The 21,648-nt window shown below is 42.1% G+C and overlaps 2 protein-coding genes across 4 annotated transcripts in view; one reads left to right on the top strand and one right to left on the bottom strand.

The window, feature by feature from the left end:
• rock2a (rho-associated, coiled-coil containing protein kinase 2a) overlaps window positions 1-6,730 on the top strand; it is a 78,525-nt gene extending 71,795 nt beyond the window's left edge. Inside the window, exon 32 of one of the 3 annotated variants that reach the window (XM_037538659.1) lies at window positions 5,513-6,730. In XM_037538659.1, the coding sequence (XP_037394556.1) occupies window positions 5,513-5,516 (4 nt within the window). In that variant the 3' untranslated portion in view covers window positions 5,517-6,730. Of the gene's footprint in view, window positions 1-813; window positions 3,274-5,512 lie in introns of those variants that run through there. The other 2 variants (XM_037538657.1, XM_037538658.1) reach the window with 2 other exon arrangements.
• Window positions 6,731-14,758: 8,028 nt separating this feature from the next.
• slc66a3 (solute carrier family 66 member 3) lies at window positions 14,759-20,955 on the bottom strand. Its single transcript, XM_017718260.2, has 7 exons — window positions 20,707-20,955; window positions 19,309-19,391; window positions 18,781-18,850; window positions 17,681-17,738; window positions 17,358-17,478; window positions 15,395-15,436; window positions 14,759-15,128 (listed from the first exon to the last, which is right to left on the bottom strand). Exons 1-7 carry the CDS (start codon window positions 20,850-20,852, stop codon window positions 15,037-15,039), a joined length of 612 nt encoding a protein of 203 aa, XP_017573749.1. The 5' UTR covers window positions 20,853-20,955; the 3' UTR covers window positions 14,759-15,036.
• Between the last annotated feature and the right edge of the window lie 693 nt (window positions 20,956-21,648).

Genomic DNA, 21,648 nt, shown 5'->3' with positions numbered 1-21,648 from the left:
ATGGCTGTATTGTTTCTACTTTTAATTCTGAAATAAGCGAAATGATTATCATACAAAATGGGTCAAAAGTGAGGTTTGTGGTTGTTCATATTGTTAAACAATAAATTCATAAAATAGAATATAATGTTAACGTGCCTAGTAAAAGTTAATAGGGATGGGTTAGCTTGCATTTGTCCTTTGTTTGGGTATCATAGTCATTGGGCATCACTGTTAAGAGGAATTCCACAGATTGTTTTAAAAATGTGCGCATAGTTGAATAATTTAAGATGTAAACAAAGTCATTCGAGTATTTTGGTGTGAAATATCAAATCAGAACTGTTCACAGTGGTGGTGATAGGAACCAGACATCCAAACAGTTTAAAGAGTTTAAATGAAATGATTGCGAATACATTGCCTGATGTATATCATTATATTATATTTTAATAAGCTTTTGGCCTAAAATTCATTTTTAAAATGTTCTTGGTGGTGAGGTGCATGAAGGACACTCGGAGGCTAAATATTCCCCAAAGAAAACGTATTTGTTCAGATTTTCCACTATTTTATCAGCATTCCAATTAAAAACGTAGACGCGTGTAGGTTCTCTGGTGGTTCTGGATGGTAAATACAGTGTCTATATCTGTGTTGTAGTCATGACGACCCCTGGTTCCCATCACCACCGCTGTAAAGACGTCTGAACCATTTCACACCAAACCCCTCTGTTTACATCTCGCTCATTTAATGCTCCCGAAATTTTGAAAAATCAGTGGGATTCCCCTTTGAGGCATGGGATACATTTGGTGCTGGTTATGTAGTGCAACTCTGTATGACACACAGGGCTGTGCACAACTCTAAGGAGCCTACAGCGCCCCCTCCAGGCAGGGAGAAATTCATCTACCACAAGGGTCATGAGTTTATGCCCACTCTCTACCACTTCCCCACCAACTGTGAAGCCTGCACTAAACCCCTCTGGAACATGTTCAAGCCTCCTCTGGCTCTGGAGTGCCTGCGGTGCCAAATCAAGTGCCACAAAGACCACATGGACAGGAAAGAGGAGGTTCTGAGACCTTGCACTCCGACCAAATTCAACCCCGAGTTTGCAACTGGGTGAAAGTAGCTGGATGAGGAGTTTCTTTGTAGCGCTAACACATTCAAAATGAGCTGGAGCTGAAGAGGTCTCAATCGCAGCATGAGTCTTCTGGCACTGTATGAGGCATCCATTCAGGAGTTTCATACAAGGCATCTTCTAAAAAAGGCCATCAGTAGAAATGGCACACGGGTTACTTCAGCTCCGGTTCATTTTCCAAATTTGCACGCTGTGGGAACGGCTACTTTAATGGTGCACTGGTGATCTCTCGTGAACTCAGCATCCATGGCATGTTCTTTGCCACTAACAATGCGTAGAGTTGCTTTGTGTTCAGTTTGGCACAACTTGACGCCTATTTGGGGGCTGAAACGTAGATGTAGATACTGGAACTTTCAGATTCCTTTATTCAGATTCAGATACAAAACTTAAAAAAAAAAGTTAAATCAACAATTCCAACATTCTTGATTTTTCAAAAATGTTGATTAGACTCATTTGATAGTGATCACTTAGATTTCAGAAGCTATTTATTTACAGACTTATTTACTCTTAGCCTTTCTGATTTCGGCTGGATCCTTGTTGAGCTTTGCCGACAAGGTTGAGGGAAAACTCAGGGTTTTAGAATAAAGTGTTGAGCCTCCCAGATCCAGGTAGCATCCTGTAGCTGACCATGGCTTGCCTCTACTGGAGAACCTTTAGCAGTGGAGTTCCCTCTTTGTAGGCTGAATCTCGGCGCTCTTCCTCCCTTGCAGGGTTCTAGATGTGGGCCATGAGGACTGGCATTGGGCTTTGGATGAGGTCGATGATGATGATGATGTTGAAAACGCATTTAATTTCTAAGCAGCATGCAGGGTCGAATCATGGTAACCGCTGACCAGAATGATTGCGAATGTTTGCGCTTGCGGTGGGTTGCGGCTGCCACTGGAGCGGACCCTGGCTCGTCTGCTTCTTTTAGTGGGTGCTGCTGCCAAGTTGGTGTGGAGAACTTGGCAGAAGTTGGTAGAACCTGCTGAACCTGTCCAAACATCCTCTCTTTCTCATCTAACCGACTGTATTTTAAAGGAATAAGTTGATCAAATGAAATCAAATGTACACAGTTTTGCCCGTCTGCAGGGTTCCTCGTGGTTCTAAATAGAGCCGTTTGCTTTATTAAAGAACTCCTGAAGAACCATCTTTAAGTGTTGGGCTGGGCTCCTCCCTGTTGCTGAGCAGCAGTTAGTGATGCTAAACTACATGCTTGCTATTTATAGAAAACTTGCAAAAAACAACGAAAGTCTTCCCTGAAATCTCAGGCTCCACGCTGCATGTTAGCACCATGCTCATTGGTGGGACATCCATGACCCTTTGAGCTGCATTATCCTCGCAGCTCCAGTGCAGCGAACCCGTCCTGGCTGCTCACCTGTTGCATTTGTGGGAAAAAGGAAAATTGTGTACATTTGATTTTTTTCCACCAACCATCTCCTTTAAGAGGCGCTCTGTTCCATTCCATCGCATTGCATTGCGTTCCATCTAATCTGTCCATTCTTCTTGCATTTTTGGCGCTAACGAAGGAGAGAATGTTTGAAGGTGTCGGGTATTTGATCTTCCTTTCCCTCCGCCTGCCTTCTAACCTCTGGCTTTTAACCTTCTCACCCCAGTTCCCCAGGGTCAGGATCTCCGAATGCGAGACGAGAGGACTCCGACGGCCATCTGAATAAATGACTCACTTGCTGTTTTATGTTTTACTGTATTTTCAGTTTGTTTACCAGCCTTTTATTCATCACGTTTACAAGCCGATGTTTACTGCTAGAGACTATACTGTAAAAGAGAAACGTGTGATGGTGTTGTGATTGTGATTGTAGCAGTTTTGTTACCTCTTGCAATAAAAGTTTGCGAACTGGCGTGTTGAGTGATGTGTGTTGTGAGTGGTGTGTGATGTGCGGGGTGTTGCAGGCATGACTGCATGCGGGGTTTGTGGTGGAGGTGTGGATTAACCCTTAGAAGTCTGGAGTCATTGGCTTGTTGCTGTAATATTTAAATGGAACTACATAATGAGTTACACTTGCATTCAATTTGCATTCAATCGACCTGCACTCAACATTTTTCTGCTTTGATGTGAAAAGGATTCTTTCTCTGAAATCTGAAATGAGACTGTACAGCAGTGCTGGGGTTAGTAAGTATATATCATGGTGTGTGGAATACATATATACATACACACACACACACACACACACACACACACACACACACACACACACACACACACACACACACATACATATATATATATATATATATATATATATATATATATATATATATATATATATATATATATATATTATACACTCACCGGCCAGTTTATTAGGTACAGTAAAAGGCTGGACCTCCTTTTTCCTTCAGAACTGTCTTAATTCTTCATGGCAGACTTTCAACAAGGTGTTGGAAACGTTCCTCAGAGATTTTGGTTGGTTATTTGAGTTCCTGTTGTCTTTCTATCATCTGGAACCAGTCTGCCCATTCTCCTCTGACCTCTCACATCAACAAGGCATTTTCATCCACACAACTGACCGCTCACTGGATATTTCCTCTTTTTCGGACCGTTCTCTGTAAACCCTAGAGATGGTTGTGTGTGAAAATCCCAGCAGATCAGCAGTTTCTGAAATACTCAGACCAGCCCGTCTGGCTCCAACAACCACGCCACGTTCAAAGCCCCTTAAATCCCCTTTCTTCCCCGTTCTGATGCTCGGTCTGCACTTCAGCAAGTCGTCTTGACCACCTCTACATGCCTAAATGCAGTGAGTTGTGGTCGTGTGATTGGCTATTTGTGTTAACAAGCAACTGAGCAGGTGCACCTAATAAAGTGGCCGGTGAGTGTATATACTGTTGGATCAAAACCTCGTATCTCCAAAATAGTAACTTTACAGGAGAAGGAAAAACATAAATTACTTTTCAATGCAAATCAATGGAACCAGAATTTTTTCCAGTTAGTTTTGGGCCGTTTCTTTTGGTCCATTTATCATGAAATTTGCACACCATGTAAAGAGCATGCATTTTCATTATGTCAAAAAACTGGAGATATGAGGTTTTTTTCCAACAGCAGCTAGATAGATGGGTGGATGGAGAGAGAGAGATTTTGTAATCTGATTTTGTTTTGTGCCAAATACTTAAAACAATAACAAAAGTGACCAGTATGCAGATTAACTTGTCAGTATTGCTTTCTAACACCAAAAGTGCTGCAAAGTGTTGATCAGTAATTTTTTTTTGGCTAATATTGGCTTCTTCAGTTTTTTTTTCCCCACCTTAAATGGAGCAGCAGATACACTCTGGCACCTGTACAGGTGACTGAATGCAACTGCTGCACCATGTAAGGTGAACTGGAATTTCAAATAAGAAGGAAACCTAAACGCTTCATTGAATTTCTCAAGCCATTTGTCTCGTCATACGTGCGTCCTACACAAGGCCCCCCCGACCTTTTCTATCAGAGCGACGCAGAGAAACTTGTTCATGCGCTTGTTACAAGCAGAGTTGATCACTGTAATGGTCTTCTTACTGGACCTCCTAAGAAAAACAATTCATCCTTTACAGCTCGGACAAAACGCAGCAGCACCCGAACAGAAACAACACAGGGAGATCAGATCAGTCCTGCTTTAAAAGAGCTGCACTGGCTGCCTGGATCACTCAGGATAGAGTTTAAAGCTCTGCTACTAGTTTTTGAGGCTCTAAATGACCGTAAAGCTCCACTTACATCACAGAGTGTCCGTCTGTTTATGATCTTAGATCTGCAGATTCTGACCTTCTACAAACACCTTCTGTAAAACACAGAAAACGTGGAGAGACTCGTTCAGTTCTTCTGCTTCTAAACTGTGGAGCTCAGTTCAGCTTTTATTAGACAGTCCAGCTCAGAGCTCACTTTTAATAAACATCTGAAAACGCAGCTCTTTAGCTCAGCGCTTCATTAAAACACTACGTCTGTTTGTTTTTCTCTTTTATCTGATCTGTCGTTTAATTATATGACGCTGAATTAATACTTATACTTTTTTGTATTGCTGTTATGCTTTATCACCTGTCTGTAAAGCACTTTGAGCTGCCACCAGCATGAAAAGTGCTATATAAATAAAAAATATTATTATTATTATTATTGTCTCTAATAATGTAATGACCATTCTATCTGTAACTGTAATGTAAGTAGGGAAATATAAAGTGTAATGTTTTACATTGTAACCATATTGTTACCACGTTACCTCCAACACTGCTGTACACAAAACAACTTTTGATGCAATTCAAACCGTAATTTCTCCACTTGGTTCAATGAGCAACAGTCAGAAATGATTCATACAAAATAACAGCACGGGCTATTAGCTCCAACAGTAACGGACTTCTAAGGGTTAAAGGAGTGACTCCTGTGGTTGGTCTTTTTGTGGGATGAGGTTAAAAATGCGAGACTAACTCTGTGTTTCTCCTCCTCTTTAGCTAACCTCACTTTGGGAATGTGGTGTAACTTCGTGCTGATGTGGGGTCTCCTCCTTTCACAGCAACAAAAGACTTTTGGTCGTAATGTTTTACAGAGTTTTTGCGAATCCAAATAGAGAGAAAGAGACGCACGAGTGCTGTGTGTAGTTTTGTTGTTTTGGTTTTTTTTTTTTCCTTTTTTTTTTTAAAACGATGTAGGGATGTCTATCACTTCTGCATCCAGAGCTTTGAATAAAAAGTCTGCAGAGAAGCTCAGATCCACCTGCACCTACAGAACAAAACCTCCTCCTCCTGTCCAGCTCAGAACACAAAGGACCTACTTGGGCTCCACTCATGTGGATCAGTGAAAGGACAGAAAACGAGGCTGTGGAGGAAAACGCATTCATGGGTTTTTTTTTGTTGTTGTTTTTGTAAACGTTCTTGAAAAGGCACTGTTCTTCTGTCATATCAGCTGGCTGGACATTGTCCTGGCTTGTTTTTGACTTTCAAATATATGTATACATCATGCATTCGGAGGCGTCTGATCAGACCCCAAGGCCCAGTTGAACCAGGGCCTTATTTGAACATTTATCTGCCATGTCTCAGATTGTGGTATTTGGTACTGTACACTACACTGTTGGATAGATAAATGCCACTGTATGCAGTTTTTTATATATATATATATATATATATATATATAATGTGTAAAATACACTATGTGGCCACAAGTGTCCAGACAGCGCTTCTAAACAGTGAAGCTTACATGATCTCCATACAAAATCGCAGTCAGTGGAATGGAGCAGCCATACATGAGCCTGAGGTCACCATGCCCAATACCAAATGTGAGCTAAAGGGATCTAAAGACCCCCAGCATTGGGCTGTGGAGTGGAGCAGTGGGACGGTGTTCCCTGGAGTGACAGAGCTCCATCCAATACCTATGGGGATGAGTTGGAGTGATCCAGAACTGACCATCCAACATCGGCATCTGATCTCACTAATGCTCAATCAAATCCTCACAGCAATGTTCAACATCTAAAGCCTTCCCAGAAGATTAGAGGCTGTTACTGCAGCAAAGGAGGACAAATTCACTAATAACACCCTTCGTTTGAGAAGAAACTGTGGAGGAGCAACTGTCTACAAACTTTTGGACACGTAGTGTTTGTTACTATATATATAGTATATATCGCTATAGTATATATCAGAAGAAAACCTTGTATCTCCAAAATGACAACTTTACAGGAGAAGGAAAAAACCTTCTTTATTTTTAATGTAAGTCAATGGAACCAGACGTCTTTCCAAATCATTTTGGGTCAGTTCTTTAGGTCCATTCATCATGAAATTTACTCACAATGTAAAGGAAATCAGGCATTTTCAAATAATGTTAAAAACCGAAAAACGATAAAAATGGAGATAGGAGGTTTTCTTCCGACAGCAGCGATGCAGGGTTGGTCTACTTTGTGATGATTGTATTTCTATATTTCACTGCGGATGCTAGCTTCATTAGCTACACGTGTCCGTCTTGATCTGCACAGCTGGGGTCGTATTCATGTTTACTCCCTCAGACATGCCTTAATCTCTGCATCCGTGCTCCACTGTACCCGGGGTGTCCTTACAAACTGCATCCAGTCCAGCTGTTAAGATGCCCCCTACGTGTTGAATGTAAAGCTGAGATGACTGATATATGACATAGTCAGAAGATTGTCAGAAGAGATGCAGGCTTCATATCTACGTGAAGAAAACTTCAGACCAGTCGCAAACTCCTTCTTACCATCCCGGGATCGAGAACTTTAAGCCTTTTGAGGTCCGGTTGCTGATGAGCGATGACCTCTCCGAACCTTAAATCTACTCAACCCAAAATCGCCCTCACCTCAACTGCCGCTGCTTCGCTGACAAGTGCGCTCTTTTGTAGCTACTGTTGCTAAGTTGGAAAAGCTTTCCAGAGCACTCTGGCAGGAATCTCGGCCAGGCTTTTAAGAGTGTTTTGTCAAAGTACCAAAGTTAGTATAGATATGCCGCTCATGACTTTGTGGCTTTTTTTATTTTATTATTTATTTAATGTCCCTGCCTATTTCTCTATTCACAGCAGTCACTGAGCAGCTGGGCTTTATTAATAAAGCTTGAGGCTGCAGTTTTGTTTCTAGTACTTTGGAGTGACTTCAGGCCTGCTACGGTAGGAATGGTTGGGATAGCGTAGTGGTTAACACCTTTGCCTTCTACACTGTAGACTGCGGTTCAATCCCCACCCCCCCCACCAGGGCAAGCACCCAATAAGAGTCCTTGGGCAAGACTCCTAACACCACCTTGGCCTACCTGTCAGACTATAAGTCGCTCTAGATGAGAGCATCAGCCAAATGCCATGAATGTAAAAATGGTAGCTAGCAGCAGTAAAACAGCTGAAACTGGTGACCTTCCAGCTTAGCCTGTTGTCAGTCTGATGGTTTTCCATAAAAACACTGTCATAATTATACAGTACAGCATATCCGATTGCATTGCAGCACATCGTGTCGCTGTTTCGAGACTGGCTTGTGGATGGAGCATTAGACGCTGTAAAGCCCGTTCAGCTTACCAGGCTGAAGAGCCACAAATCAAATGCGACTCAGATCTGGTATTTTCAGGGCTGTGTGGACGCAAGTCTGACCTGAGTCACTTTCATATGTGGTCCTAGATCGGATACGTATCCGATCCGTGGCCATGTGAACTTAAAATGATGCTCAGATCGGAATTCAGGTGCTTTTTTTTTGCCGACAGCGTCGAGCAGACGTTAACACCTGTAAACTGTGGGAAAGCAGCTCAACTCACCTTTTTCTCCTCCGTCTGGCTTCTATAATGAAGCTGGGAGCTGGTCAGAGTTAACGATCTTCTCAGCGAAGCTCGTTCTGCTCGTTAGTAGGCATTTTAGCCACTCCTTGTTTAGGCCGTGTTGATTTTGAGATTCCACAATGGATTTTGTGAATCAGAAGTGTTGTTTTAGGGCCTTTCTCAAGCACAAGGTTTTAAAATTTTAAAAATAAATTTTAGTACTAATTCTGATATTTTTGACAAACCGAGACGTGCTCTACAGCTTCTCTTCACGTCGAATAGCTATTAATAGATAGCTGATTAATAGATTTGACCGTGTTCGGTAAAGCTTTTCCAATGTAGCGACAGCAGCTACGATGGAAATAAATTGTGGGCGGAGCCTGTATAGGTCAGTTGCTTCCGATACAACTTTGTAGTGTTGAGTTGATTCGAAAAGCAATGAAGGACTATGAGAAAACTTCATGACATACGTACCTTGTGGTTTGAAGTGATGGAGTATTTTTCTATAGAGTTCAGCCGAGTGTGTGTGGACGCTGCGTGTGAGGCAGGGAGTGCACCTGTGCTGTGAATACGTTACTTTTACTGTACTTTTACAGAGCTCGTTTAAGGCACGATATATATAGAAAATATACACCGTATATTTGACATGGCATCATAAAAGTCACTTGGTTTATTTATACTGGCCTGAGCACTTTTCATCTTAAAGCGCTGTGTCCAGATTTGCATGTTTTATAATGCTGTATTGTTTTGACAGTAGAACAAAAAAACCCATATGTAGCCTTTGTGGTTTGAAGACCCTGTATAACATTTGCTTATTTTTGTAAAACAATAAAAAGTAATCTGTTAAAATTAACTATATAGCTGTGAATGTAGTTAAGGAAGTAAAGTTTTAATATAACATTTGTCTCCTGTCTTTCTCGGTTCTATGACTTTGGGCCTGGAGTTGCTTATTAAGTGGACAAATATGTTCATATGTATCGCTGTTGTGGGAAGAAAACCCCGTATCTCCATTTTTGTTGTTTTTCAGTTTTTGACGTAATTTGAAAATGTCTGTTGTGCTTTACATTGTGTGTGAATTTCATGATGAATGGACCAAACTAAACGACCCAGAACGACTTGGAAAAATTCTGGTTCCATTGACTTGCATTACAAGTAAAGTAGGTTTTTTGCTTCTCCTGTAAAGTTACCATTTTGGAGATACGAGGTTTTCCTCCGACAGCAGCGTTTGTGTTCATGCAAAGGCACACCCAGAAAAATAGTTTAAAAACAATTTATTGACTGACGTTTGCACAGTACTGTATGTATTTAAAGAATTTTGTTAGTAACGGGTCATGTTTGTGTCCTGCGACCTGTCCAGGGTGTATCCAGCCTTCCGCCCATTGACCGCTGGGAGAGAAGCTGCTTAGAAAGTGTGTGTGTGTGTGTGTGTGTGTGTGTGTGTGTGTGTGTGTGTGTGTGTGTGTGTGATGTTTGAACTTTCAGAGCAGGAATTTGTGTCAAAAGACTGAAACCTTTATTGTACCAACTAAATTACCTCAATACTAGAGTATTAAAAAGTTTCAGCTGTCAATCAGAGAGGGGCTGAGAGCTTGCTGAACATTTGGGTGGGCTGGTGTGAGGGGGAGCTGACCCATATTATTGGCTACATTCATTATTTGACCCGGCTCACTGGTGATATGACTATAAATCAGAAGTCATTTTTAGAGCTGGTGCTAAAGTCATTTCATTTCAATGGAAGATAAAACAATATTTTATACTTTTAAATGACACAGTATGATTGATTACTAATTAAGCACAATTTGAGACACAAACTAAAATATAGGCTAATGGAAAAATGAATTAATACATTTTTGTAAACCACCACACGGTGAGAAATTCAACGGTTTTATTCATTTGATTTTGTAAACAAAATGTATGAAAGTACATGAGCTGCATGGATTGTGTTCTAAACATTAGATACACCATCCAAATTCAACCGTCAGACACTGAGTGTGTTTACATGCATTTAATGATCCGATAACTGCAGGAAATCAGATTTTGTCAGTGATCTGATCAACACGTTTATTATATGCTGTGCAGTAATCAGATAACTGGGAAACTCCAGGTCTACATGAGTCAGACAGTAATCAGATAACGGGGAAACTCCAGGTCTACAGGAGTCAGACAGTAATCAGATAACGGGGAAACTCCAGGTCTACACGAGTCAGACAGTAATCAGATAACGGGGAAACTCCAGGTCTACAGGAGTCAGACAGTAATCAGATAATGGGGAAACTCCAGGTCTACAGGAGTCAGACAGTAATCAGATAATGGGGAAACTCCAGGTCTACAGGAGTCAGACAGTAATCAGATAACGGGGAAACTCCAGGTCTACATGAGTCAGACAGTAATCAGATAACAGGGAAACTCCAGGTCTACATGAGTCAGACAGTAATCAGATAACAGGGAAACTCCAGGTCTACATGAGTCAGACAGTAATCAGATAACGGGGAAACTCCAGGTCTACATGAGTCAGACAGTAATCAGATAATGGGGAAACTCCAGGTCTACAGGAGTCAGACAGTAATCAGATAACGGGGAAACTCCAGGTCTACAGGAGTCAGACAGTAATCAGATAACGGGGAAACTCCAGATCTACACGAGTCAGACAGTAATCAGATAACGGGGAAACTCCAGGTCTACACGAGTCAGACAGTAATCAGATAACGGGGAAACTCCAGGTCTACACGAGTCAGACAGTAATCAGATAACGGGGAAACTCCAGGTCTACATGAGTCAGACAGTAATCAGATAACGAGGAAACTCCAGGTCTACAGGAGTCAGACAGTAATCAGATAACGAGGAAACTCCAGGTCTACAGGAGTCAGACAGTAATCAGATAACGGGGAAACTCCAGGTCTACACGAGTCAGACAGTAATCAGATAACGGGGAAACTCCAGGTCTACACGAGTCAGACAGTAATCAGATAACGAGGAAACTCCAGGTCTACATGAGTCAGACAGTAATCAGATAACGAGGAAACTCCAGGTCTACATGAGTCAGACAGTAATCAGATAACGGGGAAACTCCAGGTCTACATGAGTCAGACAGTAATCAGATAATGGGGAAACTCCAGGTCTACATGAGTCAGACAGTAATCAGATAACGAGGAAACTCCAGGTCTACATGAGTCAGACAGTAATCAGATAACGGGGAAACTCCAGGTCTACATGAGTCAGACAGTAATCAGATAACGGGGAAACTACAGGTCTACACGAGTCAGACAGTAATCAGATAACGGGGAAACTCCAGGTCTACATGAGTCAGACAGTAATCAGATAACGGGGAAACTCCAGGTCTACACGAGTCAGACAGTAATCAGATAACGGGGAAACTCCAGGTCTACACGAGTCAGACAGTAATCAGATAACGGGGAAACTCCAGGTCTACAGGAGTCAGACAGTAATCAGATAACGGGGAAACTCCAGATCTACATGAGTCAGACAGTAATCAGATAAGGGGGAAACTCCAGGTCTACATGAGTCAGACAGTAATCAGATGATGGGGAAACTCCAGGTCTACATGAGTCAGACAGTAATCAGATAATGGGGAAACTCCAGGTCTACATGAGTCAGACAGTAATCAGATAATGGAGAAACTCCAGGTCTACATGAGTCAGACAGTAATCAGATAATGGGGAAACTCCAGGTCTACACGAGTCAGACAGTAATCAGATAACGGGGAAACTCCAGGTCTACATGAGTCAGACAGTAATCAGATAATGGAGAAACTCCAGGTCTACATGAGTCAGACAGTAATCAGATAATGGGGAAACTACAGGTCTACACGAGTCAGACAGTAATCAGATTTCTGCTTAACAACCAGCCAATAAACTCGCAGAAGACGATTTGAAGTAAACGTAATGTAATCGTCAAATTTCATACCGCAGCTTTTTTTTAAAAACATTGCGCCACTTTATCTGAAAATGCGAACACACATCTAGAAAATGAAGAATATATAAATCCTTTATTTTGTTGAGAATGGATTCGGTTACAGCGTCGTTCCTAAAGTGTTTTGCTGCGTCTCGTGACGACGCTGCTTGCTTATTCCTACAGCAGTGTTTCTTCACACATGCTCAGACTGAGAAATCCGAAAGAAATCAGAGTAAGAGCTCACACACAGTTACTGAGCTAAAATCCGTCTCTCTTTTATCGGATTTCTTAATTGGATTTCTAGATGGGAGCATGGTGTTTACATGAACATTTGAATAATCGGATAATTGCAGGAATCTGATTATGACCGGATTACTAAGTGCATGTAAACACACCGAGTGCTACGACTTTCCAAAGCAGTTTGTGTCTGAACGAGTCTCCTTTGGTAGTGTATGAACACTAGATCAGTACAAAATGAGGAAGCCAGAACACTTCGCCTCTTTGGCTTCATGGAAAAAGTTTCATGGAAAACAAAACTTTCGGGACAGTACGGAAGCCCATTTCTGCCAGCCAGAGGAAAAAAAAACAAAGGCAGCCGTAGGTCAAAAGTTTGACTCAGTATCTCGAAGTAAATATTATTTTCCTAAAAATTTAACTTGTGCCAAATAATTATACACTATGTAGTAACAGTTGCTTCGTTTAAAATAATGGCACATTCTTCAACGTCTGAAATATTGTCAAAATAATATTTTAAACACTAATATTTTTCAATATTTTGGCAAAATAAGTAACTTTGTCGAGACCAAGTTTTTGACACACGGCTGCCAGAATCAGGGAAAAGTTATTTGTTTTTTTTCCTCCAACCTAATGAAGTCCAAATGTAAACACTGCCTCTGTATACAAACAGCTTCTGAACTGCATATTATACAAAAGGTCGATCAATCTATTGTGTGAATTCAGTACAGTACTCGTTAAATAATTTACAGTAACAAACACCACTCAGGAAACTTCATCTACAAAGTGAACAGAACAGAAAGGAACATCTGGAATGTTTCTAAATATTTTAAAATTCTCCTAAAATACCTCACTGGAATGTTTAAGGAAGCAGGTGGTCTTCTGTTACAGCCCATAATACTAATATTTGCCTCTGAGGAAATGCATGTAGTTGAGATTATTGCTGTAAAAGGATTTATAACAATACAATTCTATCTCGAGTCACTAATTAAGGATGTAATTAGACAATCATCAAGTGAGAGTAGCTATAACTGTGTAATTACTGTATTATAAACACAGTGTTATGCTATAACTGCCATCAGAAGATGGTGAGGGAATGATGAGGAACAAAACATTATCTGAGATGGAATAAAGAGGAACCCTGAGTCAAGTAACAAGGATTAAAAACTAAACTCCACGGCCAGTTTCTCAGACCCAGATTAAGCTTAAGCCTAGACTATTAGCATTGTGCTGTGAATGAGCTCATTTAAGGCACAACATATAGAAAATATATACCATATATTTGATTTTAGGTGTACAAAAACACAATATATATGCAAAGAATGCGGTCAGTAAATGGTGACCACTGAACACCCTTGGCAGTGCGGTTTAGTCCCAAACTGGGCTTAATCCACATCCAAGAAACCAGCCCTTTATTTTACATCAAGAAAAACTACAAAAGTATTTTTATATAATAGAAAAGTAACTGGAACAAAGTCCACCTACCTTATATACACTCGCAGGCCATTTTATTGGAAACACTTCCTATAAATGGGGTCTTTGGAGGTTTACAGTTACTGAATGTAGTCCATCCTGTTGCTGCACCGTTTATCAACCACCTTCTGCCCCATTTATCAGTAGAAAGAGACCTGCGGTCACTGCCATGATCTGAACCATCACTTTAGCCAAATCCATGAGGTGCTTCATGTCTAAAACACTTATTTAAACATGCAACTATGTAAACAAATGCTGTGAGAACCACGGTGCTTCCCCCAGGTTTGTTGGAGTGTATCTAGACACACACCGAAGTGGGTGTTTCTAATAAAGTGGTCAGTAAGAGGTCCTGTGGACAGAACCTGATGGTTAATGAAGGCCCAGAGGGGGGCTGATAAACTGCAACAACAGACAGGCTACAGTCTATAACTGCACACCTGCACCGATCAGGCATAACATGACCACCTCCTCGTTTCTACGCTCACTGTCCATCTTATCAGCTCCACTTACTGTATAGCTGCACTTTGTAGTTCTACAGTTACAGACTGTAGATCATCTGTCTTTACAGCTACAAGGTGGACTGACAAGGTAGGAGTGTCTAATAGAGTGGACAGTGAGTGGACACAGTGTTTAAAAACTCCAGCAGCACTGCTGTGTCTGATCCACTCGTACCAGCACAACACACTAACACACCACCACCACGTCAGTGTTACTGCAGTGCTGAGAATGACCCACCACCCAAATAGTACCTGCTCTGTGAGGGTCCATGGGGGTCCTGACCACTGAAGAACAGGGTAACAGAGTATCAGAGAAACAGATGGACTACAGTCTGTAACTGTAGAACTACAGAGAGCAGCTATACAGTAAGTGGAGCTGATAAAGTGGACAGTGAGTGTAGAAACAAGGAGGTGGTCATGTTACGCCTGACCGGTGTATATAGTATGTGTAATATCAAGGTAGGTGGACCTGATAAACTGGCCACTCAGTGTAGGCCAGATTACTCCAGCTCACCTGATTCAGGAGTAAATATCAGTGAGGTGAACCAGGTGTGGACATTGGTCAACACAAAGAAGAGGTCCAGGGAAATGAAGGAATGAACTCTGAACAGTCCCACGAACGGACGCGCCTCAGTCCTGTTTCTTGGCGGTGGGTTTGTAGTACATCACCGTGAGCGTCACCCACACGTTCAGGATCGTCATGGCAACAAACCGGACGAGAACTAAACAGAACGAGAGGAAAACAACTTCAAGCAGAAGACTAAATAGAGGCTACATGACAAATGTTGCACAGCAAATGGTCCACAAACAACTAACAAATCCAAACGAATGAGGTCTTTTCTGATGCAGACATTCACATATTCCATGAAATGCATCAGCAGGTCTATTTCCAGTTTGCTCTTATTCCTGTTTACAGTGAGCTGCATGCTTTCCTCAGTCTTTTGCTCTGCAGTGGAAATACTTGGGCGTTCTGTTTGGTCCCACTCACCCCGAGTGTCTCCAGTCGTCACCACTGTAGTGAAGATTCTTGCTGAGAAAATGAGAGAAAATAAGTGAATAAACAGATTCATGACATTTGAGGTTCATGTACACACACACACACACACACACACACACACACACACACACACACACACGAACATGTTTCACTTTCTCTGAAGAGTGTCTACACAACACATTCACAACATCTTACAGACACTTCATAGCCTGTTCATGAACGTTTAAATCAACATTTATAATGTAGATGTTTTACGTGACATTAATACGGACTGCTGTCATTTTACTGAGACATTTTCAAAATAAAAGTCCTTGTTTTTTATTTTGAAAAAGTATATGATTGTCAGTAAAGAGCCTCATTTCTGGACAGCATCGCTTTTAAGGCAAAGGCAAAATAGACCCTATTAGTTCTTCAGACAGCAGTGCAACATTTAGCCTCAAACAGTGTCAATTACATGGGATAACCAAAGCACAATTATACGTGTGCCTTCTCCACAAGCGAGGAAGAACGTCACTAAAAATAAAATAAAACATCTAAAGTAAGTTGAAAGTATAGGCAAAATGTGCCCAAGAGTCAAAACACTTAATGACCAAAGGGGTAAATTCAGGTCACTCTTGTTCTGGCTGTGCAGAAATGAGGCGCTGCACTGAAAATAATCTAATTTTCAAAATTAACAATGACTTTTATTTTGAAAAATGTCCCAGTATAATTACATAGTTGTATATATGAACATGTTATGAAGTGTTTATGTAAGAACATCTGAAAATAATCTGTTATACGCACTCCTGTGACCGACTCTCGACAACTCAATTCTGCATTAATGCGTCAACTCATGTAGCTGCAACGCTGCATATTAGAACCACAGAGTGCACGAATGAAGAACCCAGTTCTGTTTAAACTGAACAGCTGACAACTTAACATGTCCTTCACTTCTATCTACACTATATTTCCAAAAGTATTCGCTCGTCTGGCTTCACACGCATATGAACCTGAGTGACATCCCATTCTTAATTCATAGGGTTTAATTTGATGTCGGCCCACCCTTTGCAGCTATAACAGCTTTAATTATTCTGGGAAGGCTTTCCACAAGGGTTAGGAGTGTTTATGGGAATTTTTGACCGTTCTTCCAGAAGCGCATTTGTGAGGTCAGACACTGATGTTGGACGAGAAGGTCTGGCTCACAGTCTCCACTCTAATTCATCTCAAAGGTGTTCTATGGGGTTGAGGTCAGGACTCTGTGCAGGCCAGTCAAGTTCTTCCACACCAAACTGGCTCATCCGTGTCTTTATGGACCTGCTTTGGGCACTGGTGCACAGTCATGTTGGAACAGGAAGCGTGATTGGTCACTCCAGAGAACACGTCTCCACTGCTCTAGAGTCCAGTGGCGGCGCTTTACTCCACCGCATTCCTCGCTTTGCATTGCGCTTGGTGATGTAAGGCTTGGATGCAGCTGCTCGGCCATGGAAACCCATTCCATGAAGCTCTCTATGCTGTTCTTGAGCTGATCTGAAGGCCACATGAAGTTTGGAGGTCTGTAGTGATTGACTCTGCAGAAAGTCGGTGACCTCTGTGCACTATGCCCCTCAGCATCCGCTGACCGCTCTGTCATTTTACGTGACCGACCACTTCGTGGCTGAGTTGCTGTCGTTCCCAATCGCTTCCACTTTGTTATAATCCCACTGACAGTTGACTGTGGAATATTTAGTAGTGAGGAAATTTCACGACTGGACTTGCTGCACAGGTGGCGTCCGATCACGGTACCACGCTGGAATTCACTGAGCTCCTGAGAGCGACCCATTCTTTCACTAATGTCTGTAGAAGCAGTCTGCAGGCCGAGGGGCTCGGCTTTATACACCTGTGGCCATGGAAGAGACTGGAACACCTGAATTCAGTGATTTGGATGGGGGAATGAAAACGTTTGGAAATATAGTGTATTTATATGCATATGACTTACCCAGACATGTGTATGAGGCCAAAGCCCAGGTCAAAGTGCTGACCTGTCCTGAGTCTTTAGACCTCCACAGACACTGCAGCTGCGCCAGTTTACTGCCCGCACTGATGAACGTACACAGACTCTGGACACAGACGGTAAACGAGAGAAACAAGAGAAGTCAACTCTGTAAAGAGGCGATTACAAATGTGTTCCTGTTGACTCGACTCTGCACACATTTCAACTACAATAACTCCATAAAACTAAAATATGTTTAATGTCTTTGACTTAAACGGTTAAAAGGACAGTGTAATGAATTCAAATGGACAGATCTCAGATGTTCTCACCATCGCCAGGTCAATGACCCACTTCTCAATGGTGAGGAGTTTCCAGCCGCCTACAAACCTGGAGGTCCAGTTAAGTAGTGAAGACACATTTAAGTGGTCATTGCGATGTTACTAATGCAGGAGTGATCGTTGGGTTACTGTACAGAAGTGACTTTGCTTTCACTCAGGACAGTTACTATTATCAGGAGCTGTAACTATTCCATCAGCTCCATTCAGAAGCTGGGCGTCGTGTGAGGCTGTAGCTCTTCTCTCCAGTCTAATAGACGGTGACGTCATTTTAAACCCTTATAATAAAAGAAGCTGAACTCAGTTTGTTTTTCTACTGAAAGTCGACCCGTTTTTCCCCAAATCTGGGCTCTAAACTATAAACAGACGGCGTCTCTTCAGTGATCTGCTCTGGAAACATCACTTTTAGAAAACAACACAAAGAACGGCGGAGATTTTTGGACTTTAGCAGTAAATTGTGAGCATGTAGTGACATGTGGAGATCATAAAACACACGTTCTGTTCATTTGAGCGAAGCTTTTCCAATAAATAAATAAATCAATCAAATAAAAATGTACATTTGTTTCACGCAGTTACTGAATAATTTGCCTGATGATTTGGTCACGTAAATTCAGATGGATTTACCAAAACACACCCTGGAGCATAAGAGATCACCAACCTTTACATGCTGCTTTCAAGCATTTTATTCCCAAGATTCCCAAAAGCGAAGGACATTTATTTTTTCAAGGCTCTTTAAATAAATGATGTGAATTCTTTATATAGTCAACTAATCAGTGAAGCTCTGCTGCCGTTTCACACTTCTTCAATTCATGTATTGCCAGTGGTAATTTTCATTCAAAGCCTGCAGTGAAAACAGACCCGAACACAACGGCACAACCTCGGGTCCAGAATCCGTTCACGTGCATTTTGTGGTCACCCAGTGGAAAGTTTTGCTTGCTGCTTTATCAGTAACCGAAACCACACAGCCATCCAGCGAAAAGTACAAAGTGAAAGTGGTTTTAATTCTGCTGTGCAGATTCTCACTGAGCCGGCACGTAAACGCTGGAGGAGAGGTTTCTGTAAGCCACACTGAATGCTAGCTTAGGGGAGGATACACGGCTGCATAGACGAGGCTTTGCTTCAGGTTTCCATTATAGTGCAGAATCAGAAGCAGCAGGATGACATCTGCAAACACAAGAAGGGAAGAAACACACCAGAAAGAGGATTAACACAAAAAAGTACCATACAGGTTCATTTTAGTCCCCCATGGTATAAACAGTGTAAATGTACCCTCAAAATACTACAGCAGACCTTAAAGTCCAGCTGTGTACTATGCTGATGTGTAGACTGCTGTAGTAGCACATTTGGGCCCAATCCCATTCCCACCCCTGGCCCAATCCCATTCCCACCCCTGGCCCCTACCACTTAGCCCTACCCCTCTGTTCAGTGCCACAAAAACTGAGCAGCAATAAAGTTTCAGATAAGCACGGCTCCATGTGTCCAGGTGAACGAGGCCAAGAAAGGTCCAAAAATGCATCAGCTGGCTCGACTTGGCTCACAGGACGCCTCTCAGCCAATCAGACTGCAGGTCTGAAACTGTATTACAGTGTGTTGGGATGTAAACGGGGCTCTGGTCTTCTTACCCTGAGCGATGAGGATGGGATACTCCAGGTACGTAGGAGGAGGATAGTCATAGTACATCTGGTAGGACACGAACACTATGAACCTACAGAGAGACGTTCATTATCAATCACCACAGCGACACATTAAACGTATACAAACAGGGGAAAACGTGGAAGAACGTAAGCGTTACGGTCGAACCCCAAAACAGGAAGCGCTGCCACATCTCGGTCTGCATGCACAGTTCCCTTAAAACTGCATGCAGAGCGAGAAGACGTGCTTTCCTCCCTTTGAGCTCTCTTCACATCTGTCTTTATGGCTTTATTACAGAGCCTGTTTGTTTACTGTACCTTTAAGAGTGATATGTAAATGAGCTCTGCACTGACTGGCTGTCCTGTACTGTGAAAAGGCAGGGCTGAAACCCTCTACAGACTTAGTGTGAATGAGATGCGTCTGACTTTACATCTACAAGGTGGACCGACAAGGTAGGGGTGTCTAACAGAGTGGACAGTGAGTGGACACAGTGTTTGGATAAAAAGGCCACACTTGGCTTTGGGCATGGAGACCTTAGTGATGTGCGGCTACTCCAGAGCGTCCGGTTCTATTGGTCAGTGCTCCTTCTGTGCTGTGCAGCAGTGTGCTGAACTCACTCATCTCAACTGGGGGTCCAGATACATAAAGCACTTGCACTGCACACGGTTCTGTATAGCACCAAAACAGGTTGTTCTATCGTTACACTCTAAAAAAGACGGTTCTTCAAGGGTTCTTAGTAAAACCAATGGTTCTATTTATAACCATAAGTTCTATATAGAACCACTTGCATGCTTAAATGGTTCTCTGCATGGTGAAAGTTCTTCAGACTGCTGGAGAATGTGACGTATACAGTTCTATAAAAAGGGGTTCTTCAATCGTTACAGGCTTGACATCATAATATTACAAGAACCCTTTCTGGTGCAATACAGAACCATATATAACACATTCTCCATCAATCTGAAGAACTATTTCACCACTCAAAGAACCATTTAGGAAACACAGTTCTAGACAGAACCACAGCATTTAGCAACCCTTGCACGCGAATGGTGCTTTGAGTGTTTATGGTTCTGCACAGAACCAGTGTCTTCACTAAAGAACCACTCTTTTTATCAATAGAAGAGCTAAATTGGGTGCTATCTAGAACTATTTTCAAAAAGGCTCTATATAGAACCATACACAAAAGGTTCCCCATCACGCTGGATGTGACAATGCAAAGAACCATTTGAGCCATACAGTTCTAGATAGAACCACAACACTGAGCATCCCGTGTAGAACCATCCCGATAACGCCTGTGAAGGCTGAGCCTGGGGAGAGATGGTGGTGCAGAGAGGAGTGAGAGCCCCTGACTCTACTCAGCCCTGACTCTACTCAGCCCTGACTCTACTCACCCCAGCAGTTCCAGCAGCAGGCTGTTCAGACTGACCCCCGCGCTGGACTTGGCGCGGAAGAGCACGAACATCTGCGGGAACTTCAGCACAGCGCAGACGAACAGCGTGCTGAAGTTGGCGACGTGCAGCGGGAGGCCGTAGTCCATCTCTCACACACTCAGCTCACACTCAGCTCACACTCAGCTCACACTGATGCGGTACGAACTCCCTGCAGCTCCGTTATCACACAGTTTGGCGAAGAATGGCGTTTCTTTTCCCACCCGTATTCCAACAAGCCCCGCCCCCTGTGAGCTGCGATTGGCTAGTAGTTTCAAATTCACGACCGTTCTGGAAGGCGTCGTTTACGTTCAACAAAGCCCCGCCCCTCCTTCGCTGCGATTGGCTAATAGCTCAAAGTCGTCAGGATTTTATTATTATTATTATTATTATTATTATATTTTATCAATAGCTACCGGGTCCCTCCAGGTTATAAACCTGAGTTCGTTTTTTTATTTGTATTTATTTATTTTTTAATGATGCACTTATTCATAACAATTGTAACACTTCACTACAACATAGACCATCACTACACTAAAACGGTGAATTGACAGCAGCAAACACTCTAAAATAACAAAATAAAAGGGGAATTAAAATCTCAATTAGGGGAATTAAAATATATATCGGAAAGCTCCAGATATCCGAGGGAAGTATTCTTATCATTCAGCATTTTGACATTCTAGGAATTTAATCAGAATGTTTGCTTTTATGAATAAAATGTTTGGCAGATAAAATAAAATAACTAAATAACTGACAACGCACCCAAGAGCAGCATCCAAATTTGCGTAAAAATAAAATATATCCTTCACGGTAAAGGAGTGACACCAGAAAAGAGGCACAGAAATACAGTCATAAAACCAGCGGACTATCGATTCTTATTTGTGTCTGTAAATTTTGACCAGAGAG

Source organism: Pygocentrus nattereri, chromosome 5, assembly GCF_015220715.1.
Source record: "Pygocentrus nattereri isolate fPygNat1 chromosome 5, fPygNat1.pri, whole genome shotgun sequence".
NCBI lineage: Eukaryota > Metazoa > Chordata > Actinopteri > Characiformes > Serrasalmidae > Pygocentrus > Pygocentrus nattereri.
The sequence above is the reverse complement of the archived record's forward strand: the minus strand, read 5'-3'. Positions and strand labels throughout refer to the sequence as shown.